At 42.2% G+C, this 9703-nt stretch overlaps 1 protein-coding gene across 2 annotated transcripts in view; it reads left to right on the top strand.

Annotated features, from left to right (window-relative positions):
- The first annotated feature begins 3960 nt into the window (after positions 1-3960).
- Positions 3961-9703, top strand: part of sorl1 (sortilin-related receptor, L(DLR class) A repeats containing) — a 161074-nt gene continuing 155331 nt past the window's right edge. Inside the window, exons 1-2 of one of the 2 annotated variants that reach the window (XM_048615468.1) lie at positions 3961-4044; positions 4201-4688. In XM_048615468.1, the coding sequence (XP_048471425.1) occupies positions 4395-4688 (294 nt within the window). In that variant the 5' untranslated portion in view covers positions 3961-4044; positions 4201-4394. The remainder of the gene's footprint in view (positions 4045-4200; positions 4689-9703) is intronic. The other variant, XM_020526950.2, reaches the window with a different exon arrangement.

The raw sequence follows: 9703 nt of genomic DNA, 5'->3' as shown, positions 1-9703 counted from the left end.
GGAGGTTTGATTGGTGGAGGGAATGAGGAGCAGAAAAGGCTTTGATGGAGGGGGAGGAGAGGGATTGTTGAGAGTGGGTATGATGGGGAGGGTTTGCAGGGGAAGGTTTGATGGGGGGGAAGCGTGTTGGGGAAGGAGTGAGGATGTTTTGATGGAGGAAGTGGGAGTGAGTTGGCTGAGGGAGTTGGGGAAAGGAGAGTTTGGGTGAGGGGTTATGTGAGGGCCAGTTGGATTGGGTTGTGTAGAGACAATTGGTTGTTAGCAACAGAAAAAGGCTGTTCTGAAAAAGGGTCACTGGACTCTAAAATGTTCACTCTGCTTCCTCTCCACAGATGCTGCCAGACCTGCTGAGTTTCTCTAGCAATTTCTGTTTTTGTGTGCAAGGATAAGATTCCTCGGTCAAAATCAATTTCTTAACTGTTCTAATTCCATTTACTAGCAATTGGCCCATAGTCTTGTATGTCTTGGCATCACAAGTGTACACAGAACATAGAACAGTACATCTAAATACTTCTTGGGCCTCCAGTACATAGTGATGGAGTAGGGCTTCTGAGCTTATGGCTCGTCCATTCTCTGTTTTTCTTTTTGTTCCTTTTCTTCTTTTTCTCTCCTTTTTTTTCCCCCTCTTTTATTTCACTTACCTCTTGCTGAAAAGCTCAGTTGAGACGATGGCGAGTGGGCCCAGCGCAGACTTGAGTAAGCCCAGTGTGGATTCATCATGCCAGTGTTAGGGGCAGGTTTGGGTTCCTGGAGGTTTCTCCATCGATGAGGCAGCCCTAGCACTGCTGAAGCAGTAGCGAGTTTGGACCCAATACAAGACCTGGCAGCATCAGCAAGGTGGTACCAAAGCAGACTCATGACGGCGGTGGCGGAGTCGAGTCTGGGCCAGTGCAGTACCTGGCAGTGTCGGAGGTGTCTGTGTTGGCAAGGACTAATAGTGGTGAGGGTGTCAGTGGAGGCAAAATTACACCAAAGAGTGGCGATTTTTGTTCCAGTGGCAGGACAAAGGGGACTCAATCCTGGTCACCTGGCACATGACCTAGCATTTAACAAGAAAAGTTGTAGAGTCATAGAGATATACAGCACGAAAACAGACCCTTCAGTCCAACTCATCCATGCTGACCAGGTATCCTAAATAAATCTAATCCCATTTGCCAGCATTTGGCCCATATCCCTCTAAACCCTTCCTATTCATATACCCATCCAGATGCCTTTTAAATGTTGTAATTGTACCAACATCCACCACTTCCTCTGGCAGTTCATTCCGTCATGCACCACCCTCTACGTGAAAGAGTTGCCCTCTTAAATCTTCCCCCTCTCACCGTAAACCTATGCTCTCTAGTTTTGGACTCCTCCACTCCAGGGAAAAGACCTTGCCTATTTACGCTTTATATGCCCCTCATGATTTTATATATCTCTATAAGTTCACCCCTCAGGCTCTCATGCTCCAGGGAGAATAGCCCCAGTCTATTTAGCCTCTCCCTATAGCTCAAACCCTCCAATCCTGGCAACATCTTGTAAATCTTTCCTGAAACCTTTCAAGTTTCACAACATCCTTCCTATAGCAGGGAGATCAGAAATGCAGACAGTATTCAGATAGTGGCCTAACCAATGTCCCATAGAGCAACGACAGGATCTCCCAACTCCCATACTCAATGCACTAACCAATAAAGGCAAGCATACCAAACACTTTCTTCACTATCCTATCTACCTGTGACTCCATTTTCAAGTTGAATACTTTTACTTTATTTCTTTATTTTTCTGCATTTGTAGTCTATGTTTTGGTGTATTTTTCTGTGTTTTAAGATGGCACGGAGTGACAACACAATACAGCACTTTCCATTGTATTTTGTAACAAAATACATATGACAGTAAATAAATCAAAATGTTATAACGGTTTCTGCTTCTACAACCCTTACAGTGAATACCAGGTTGCCAGCTGTAAAATAAAACAAAAGAACGGTGGATGGTGGAAATCTGAAACCAACAAAAACAGAAGTTGCAGGAGAAACTCAGCAGATCTGCTAAATCGTAGAGTCGTAGAATCTACATTAGTTCCACTTTCAGCACTAGGCCCATTAGCCTTGAATATAACGAGATTTCAAATGCTTATCTGTGAGAAGATGTGAAGTTAACGTTGAGTCTAGCAACCCTTCTTTGGAACAGTTAATTCTGAAAAAGTCTTACAGGATTCAATGTAAATTCTGTTTCTCTTTCTCCACCTGTCTTACCAGCCTTGATGCACACAATTTTTGATTTACATGAAAACAGAAATTACTGGAGAAAAGCATCTGTGGAGAGAAAACAGAATTAATGTTGAGTCTTCTTACCCTTCTTCATAACTTATAGCAGTGAGAAAAATATGGTTACGGGGTGGAAATGGAATGAACAGATAGGAGGAGAGGGAGCCCAGAGAGAAAATAAAACCAAAAGAACTGCGGATGCTGTAAATCCAGAACAAAAACAAAGTTGCTGGAAGAGCTCAGCAGGTCTGGCAGCATCCATGAAGGAGAAAACAGTTAACATTTCGGGTCCAGTGACCGTTCCTCAGAACTGATGGTGGCTAGGAAAACGTCAGTTTATATGCAGAAAATAGGGAGGTGGGTGGGATAGGGAGTAAATGAAAGGATAGAGCCCAAAGAGAGAGAAAAATAGTTGGACAGATAAAAGGAGTTGCTAACGATCAGGCTGGGAGGGTGAATAGTTGTTAATGGGGACTGTTAGTGACTAACCACAGGGGATGTGTAATGGCAGGCTATGTGGTAACAAGGCCTAGTGTGTGGGCTGGGACATGGGAGAATTTAGGCCCTAAAATTATTGAACTCAATATTGAGTCTGGGGGGCTGTAGGGTCTCCAAGTGGAAAATGAGGTATTGTTCCTCTAGCTTCCGTCGGGCTTCACTGGAACACTGCAGCAAGTCAGAGACAGAGATAACAAGGTGTAGAGCTGGATGAACACAGCAGGCCAAGCAGCATCTCCTGCTCCTATGATGTTGCTTGGCCTGCTGTGTTCACGGTGACACGGTGGCACAGTGGTTAGCACTACTGCCTCACAGCGCCAGGGGCCTGGGTTCAATTCCAGCCTCGGGTGACTGTCTGTGTGGAGTTTGCACGTTCTCCCCGTGTCTGCGTGGGTTTCCTCCGGTTTCCTCCCACAGTCCAAAGATGTGCAGGTTAGGTGGATTGGCCATGCTAAATTGCCTAATGTGTTCAGGGAGGTAGAGGGTGTATATTAGGTGGGTCATAGGGGGATGGATGTGGGTGGGATGCTCTGAGGTTCGGTGTGGACTTGTTGGGCTAAAGGGCCTGTTTCCACACTGTAGGGATTCTAATTCATCCAGCTCTACACCTTGTTATCTCAGATTCTCCAGCATCTGCAGTTCCTACTATCTCAGAGACAGAGATGTTGGCCAGGGAGATGCTGCCAGAACTGCTGAGCTTTTCCAGCAACTTTGTTTTTGTTCCAGTTCCAGACAGAACAGAAGCTAGGCAGACAAAGTAATTGAGATAGTTTAGGCCCGAAACGTCAGTTTTCCTGCTCCTCTGATGCTGCTTGGCCTGCTGTGTTCATCCAGCTCTACACCTTGTTATCTCTAATTGAGATAGTAAGCCGGGAAAGGTAGAATAACCTAAAGAACCGCAGATGCTGGACACCTGGAACAAAAACAAATCGCTAGTGCAACTCTGCAGGACTGGCAACATCTGAGGGGAGAAACAGTTAACATTTCGAGTTCTGAAGAAGGGGTCACTGTACCCAAAACATTAACTCTGCTTTTCTCTCCACAGGTGCCGCCAGAAGTGCTGAGTTTCTCCAGCAATATCTGCCTTGTTTCTGAAGGGTCAGGGGACTGAAAACGTTAACTCTGTTTTTCTGTATGCCAGGCTCGCTGAGTTTCTGCAAGAAGCTCGATAGGTGACGACGTGGGCTGTGAGTGGGTGAAAACGCGTTGGCTCTGCCGAAAGCAACCCGTGACAGTGACAGGAGATGTTCTTGCTCTAAAAATGATATGGAGCCCTGAGGGTTGGAACGTCCCAGAGAGAAAGGTGAGGTGTTGCTCCTCCAGCTTTGCCTCGCTGTTTTTGACTGACTGCCTCCACACCCTGTTCTTCAGCTCCGAAGAAGGGTCATCGCTGGACTTCAAACACTAACGCTGCTTCTCTTTTTTTTAAAAAACATTCTCTCTCTCTCTTTTTTCACAGATGCTGCCAAACCTGCTGAGCCTCTTCAGCCCGCCCTCTCTTCCCCTCAGGCACCGCCTCCCCCCGCCAAAAAAGACTTAGCGTCAGGCAATTAAAGGGGCGGGAACAGCCAGAGAGAGAGAGAGAGAGAGAGAAAGAAATAAATCCGCCGTCAGAAAAAAAACAATCCAGCAGAGATCACCAGCGGCGTTAAGATGGCGGCTGGAGGTGTTAGAATCCGGTGCGTTTTAACCCTGCTGCAGCTTCTGCTGGCCTGCGGCGCGGCCCGGCGGCCCTTCTTCACCTCGCAGACGCTGCACTTGGCCGGGGCTGGCGACCCTCAGGAGCGGGGCTTCTTCACGGTGGCGGCCGGCTCCAGGCATCGAGGTCCGGGCACGGCGCTGCCGCCGGATCGCGACCACATTCGGAGCAACCTGAGGGGGCAGAACCATCGCCACCGGTGGCGCAGGAGCATAGACGGAAAGGAGCAACTGCAGGTCTTCGGACAGGTACACGACCTGAGCATCGCCAAAATAAATACCCTGACCCCAGCGTTCACCCACTTGGCATCAACTGCCTATGTGTTTTCAATCCTCTTCACAGAGAATCTATTGTAAATTCCCACATTAATCGTACTAATCGCATTCCTGCAAATGCTTAACTTGATGGTTGCAGGCGGCAGTTACTGACAGTTTATTTCTAAAATTATTCGTTTATGTGTAAATTTTGTTTTTTTTTTAACTCTTCCATTTGAGGTGTCAACCCCCTTTTTTAAATTACCAACTCTTTTAATCTGCTGTTTATCACCTCGTTTCAATTTCAACTAATGCTGCGTACTGTATGATCACTCCGTTTTTATTATACCTATTGTGTCTGGAGAATAACCTTTCATCTGTACAAATATTGGAGTTACCCAATATTGCAGGTGGCAAGTGTAATGTTTTGTTAACAATGAAAGTCGATGCTCTTGCATTGTGTTTTTATTAAAGAGGCATTCATCTGTTTATGCGGATATACCTGGGTATGTGTTTTGTTTTAGAAATGTGCTGGGGCGGATGGATGCGTGTGGTTGCAGGACATCGTTTTGTTTTTGTCGCGAAAGTAAGAGATGTCCTTCCTTTCACTAACAGAAAAGCGTCTTGGTTGAGGGAACACAGACCAGTTGGGCTGAATGGATTCTATGTGTTGATTGTTTTTGATTTAGCTCCTATGGTAGGGTGTATAACTTGTTCTCATGTTTTGTTTTTGTTTGATTATGCAATCAAATATGGTCTGAAAAACAACAAATTTATTTAAGTTTATTTCAAGTTGAAGAAATGCCCTATAGGTTTGAGATATTTCCTGATGGAGTTGATAATTTGTTAGTACACAACACATTTTGACATTTCCTCTTTTGGATGGACAGTAACCTAGTGCCTTTCCCAGAATAAAGCTGTGCTTTTGGCCTGAAACCTCATTTTGAGTAAGAGGACTGTGTCAAACAGCTGATGTCATGATTTTCATTAAAAACCAAAAGAACTGCGGATGCTGTAAATCAGGAGCAAAAACAAAGCTGCTGGAAAAGCTCAGCAGGTCTGGCAGCATCTATGAAGGGGAAAAAAAGCAGAGTTAACGTTTCGGGTCCGGTGACCCTTCCTCAGGGTGTTCTGAGGAAGGGTCACTGGATACGAAACGTTAACTCTGCTTTTTCCTTCACAGATGCTGCCAGATCTGCTGAGCTTTTCTCGCAACTTTGTTTTTGTTTATGACTTTCAATGTCTGGTTATCATATTAAATGTGCATTTTTTTTTTTGGGACTTTTACTTAAGATCTATGAAAATTGAAGTGTCTTTATTTGACACTTAAATCCAACTCTCTCTCCAGAGGATGCTGAAAGAAAATTTGAGGAATCTCATTTCCTAAAGATTTAAGATAAGCACATTTACCTGTTAGGAATGCTCCCAGAAAACAATCTGTAAAGTTCAGCTGAGAATCACTGCCTCAATGAATGATAAAGGCAGAAATTCTGCTACTGCTTCAGAAGTTTTTGAAGTGCTGTGCTGATCATACGAGATCCAAAGTGGGATCAGGCTAGGTGGATACAAAATGGGTCATATAGCCTTCCATCGTATCCATTTCTATGATTCTATGATTTGTTTGCTATTGTACTTGCAAGAAAAGTTTAAATTTCCATTTTTTAGATACTAAACTTTCAAGAATTAAAAGTAACTTCTGCAAAGTGCAATATTAGACTGTCCTGTAATAATAGTTTTAGACTTACTTTCTTTCTAGAAAACTGTTACTTAGTAACAAGTCTCACCTCCAGATTTGGCTGATGGAAATCTGTTTTTATTGATGTCCCTTTGGGCCATAAGAATCCTGTTATTCAGTTGTGACTGAATGTATTGATGCAAGTGACGGTATAAAGTGTGAAGAAGTGCAGCCATCCAGCATTTCTGCACCGGTTCCTGTCTATTTAAAACCAGAAATAAGAGTAATAAAGTGTTGATAATTGAGGGATTGATTAATCCCTGAACATGGGACGGCTGTTTCAGTATAACAACTTAATTTTAGTAAATGCTTAAGTTTATGTTGGTGGGCTTCTTAGTGACCTAATATGACTTCTACTGACATTCACCACTTGTTTGGTGTCTAGTTAAGTAAAAAGTGTAGGGGTTCAGGATCATTTGCTTACTTCAAGTTTTATTGAAATTACCTCCCTTTTCACTTTTTTTTCTTGTGGTTTAAAACTATTTATTTAACAATTTTGATAAAATAATTCTTTAACCTACATGACCTCACCAGCCCTGAGCTCTTAAATGCTTGCCCACACCCTCCTCAATACTAAATTGTAACTCCTGTTTATTATCTTCTTGGGCCAAGACCAGGATTGGTGTCTAGAGGTGGCAGAACTTTCAAACATACTCTGCGGTTCTCTCCCGAAACTTATCTTGCTGCATCTCTTTATAATCCCAACTCATTTTCTGTAATGGTATGAAATGCTTTGGACAATGTTGCTAGGTTATAGGTCTGTGTAATTACATGATAATATTATGAAGAGAGGACAACTGTGATACCACATTTTTAAAAAAAAAAAATGGGGTTCCCTTGAGCTTTGACCCAATTTTGAAATGACGATCCCTAGTCATCTTAAGCAACAATTTCAGCTCCAAACAACTGAAGCTTTCATGAACATATATCATTCCTAAAGTTCGTTTTTTTTTTTGCATTTGAGTGTCTACAATTCTAAATGTTTCTGTACCAGGTCAAGAATGGAAGACAGTTCAATTTGCTTAAATGTGGCCTAAGCTCTATCTCTTACAGTGAACCAGGAACTGCCTCACAGAAAGCTGAAAGAATTGGGACAGAGGTCCATGTTATGCAACCATTTTGTTCTCCACTGACTTCTCCATGTTATTTCACAAAATGTGGGTGGGGGGGGGCAGGGAAAAAACATTTTTATGTTCTTCTTGGTATCCTGATTTTTATTGTTTCTTCCATGCATTACCTAGTGCAAACAATGCCTGTGTGGTTTTAATGTTAAAATTGTTTCAGTATTTTGTTGAACTTGTGAAAAAACGTGTTGAAATGCTGGTTTTGAAGTTGCAGTAATTGTTGCAGTAAAATTCCTTATGATTTTAAAAAAAATTTAAAGCAATTACACACTTTTTAAAAAAAATGTTAAAATTAGTTGAAGGCTGCTTGGTAATTGTAACAGTGATGATGTCCCTTTATGTATGAGATGGTTTGAGTCTAAACGTTTATGGATACATATTCTTGTAGTGATTGTAATAAAGTTAGCCAGGTGGACATCATGAAATATGAGTTTCCTAATTAGGGCAGTTAATCGGGTCCAGTCATCGAGCTCTGGCTGACAGATGGGAACAGGAGTGTCAGACACCCTGTTCACTCTGAGACAGAGCTCTGAGGGAGCTGGATTAGTGTCAAGGACTGCCCACATGTTAATAAAAGGTGACTTAGTGATGGGATACCAGCCTCTGTGGAGTTAGTTCAGTTTTGATGTTGAGTATTTCATAGTAAATTCACAATGAATAACTACAACATGTGTTTACAGGGTGTTTTTATGCAGAAACTCCTGTGGAGATTTCTCCTGGCTCTTCCTTCCACAGTTAGGACCATATGCTTGGTTGGAGTTGAACATTTTTGGGAGAGTTTTTTTTTTGAAGTGGGAAACATAGACAGGCGAGTCAAGGAAGGGAGATCAAAGAGTTGAAGGTACTCCTGTGAAGTGCAAGTTGGGGGATGTGGCAGGTTTGAAAAGGAGAACCATACATCACACTTGTATTTTTTAAATTTTTGTACTGCGTTTCTAGTGATTGCATTTCTAGCTGAAATCATGGCCTGGTAGATGTACGGTATTCAGCACTTCAACTTTTATATTTTTTTCTTACTGGTTGATAGGTATTTGAAGGAACCTAGCTGGCTTTAACATGGATTCCTATTGGAACATGTGATTCACCTACAACTGTTCCATGTAAAGTTGTGATTTTTCAGGACCCACACTTTCAGTATCTACTGTGTCAAAAGAGTAACAGACTGGAGGGCACAGTGAGATGTAAGGCTGGAGCAGGTTATTGGAATAGATGGAGGAATGTTTTAAAAAGGAACAACTTGTATTCTACATTGACGTGAGTGCCACTATAAGTTTGAGGTGTTCTTGAGGAAGTGGAATGTAGTGTGAGTGGGCATTTTAGGTTGCAGAAGTTTGGAGGAGTTGAATTTTTTGAAACATGCATAAAGAGCAACAACTATGTTTTACAATGACTGCCATTCAGAATTGGGGCTGGGCAAGGATGATAAACAGGAAAGATATCTTGTCAGTTTTCATAAGATAACCCTTTAAAGGTATCCAGCCTAATCTTGAATAGGATTCAAGGCATGTTCTGTTCTACTGCAGAATGCAACATTTTGGGATAGGAATTAAAATCTGTCATGGTCAATGCACCTCTAAGTGCTTCACAACTGGAGGCTGTTGATGAGAACCAAAAATATCTAGTTCGTTTTATACTGCCCTCCCAACTGATATCAATTTGTAAAAAAGGTGGCAGTAGAAAATTGGAAAGGCTCTTGTGGTGTGGTAGTGATGACCCTATCCCTGGACTGGGAGGCCTGGATTCAAGTCCTACCTGCTCCAGATATGTAATAACATCTCTGAACAGGTTGATTTAGGAAAATGGAAAAAAAGTAGAAAATTATAAATTTTAAAACATTTTATGGTTATTTCTCAATTATAAAATAATTGAACTATAAATGAATCTTGTGTTATGCAGGTTAAAGAAATAGCTGGAGAAGATATTAATCCAGCATTTAAAAATTAATTACAAATATGTTAGTGAGTAAACTCACAGCTAACTGACTTTTTATGGCTAGAACTTTTAAATTGTCAGAAAGGAAAAGGCTAGCACTGTAGGAAGTATCGTTAAGTATGCAGAGATAGTAGGAACTGCAGATGCTGGAGAATCTGAGATAACAAGGTGTAGAGCTAGATGAACACAGCAGGCCAAGCAGCATCAGAGGAGCAGGA

The sequence above is a fragment of the Rhincodon typus genome, chromosome 32, assembly GCF_021869965.1.
Source record: "Rhincodon typus isolate 14 chromosome 32, sRhiTyp1.1, whole genome shotgun sequence".
Classification (NCBI taxonomy): domain Eukaryota; kingdom Metazoa; phylum Chordata; class Chondrichthyes; order Orectolobiformes; family Rhincodontidae; genus Rhincodon; species Rhincodon typus.
The sequence above is the reverse complement of the archived record's forward strand: the minus strand, read 5'-3'. Positions and strand labels throughout refer to the sequence as shown.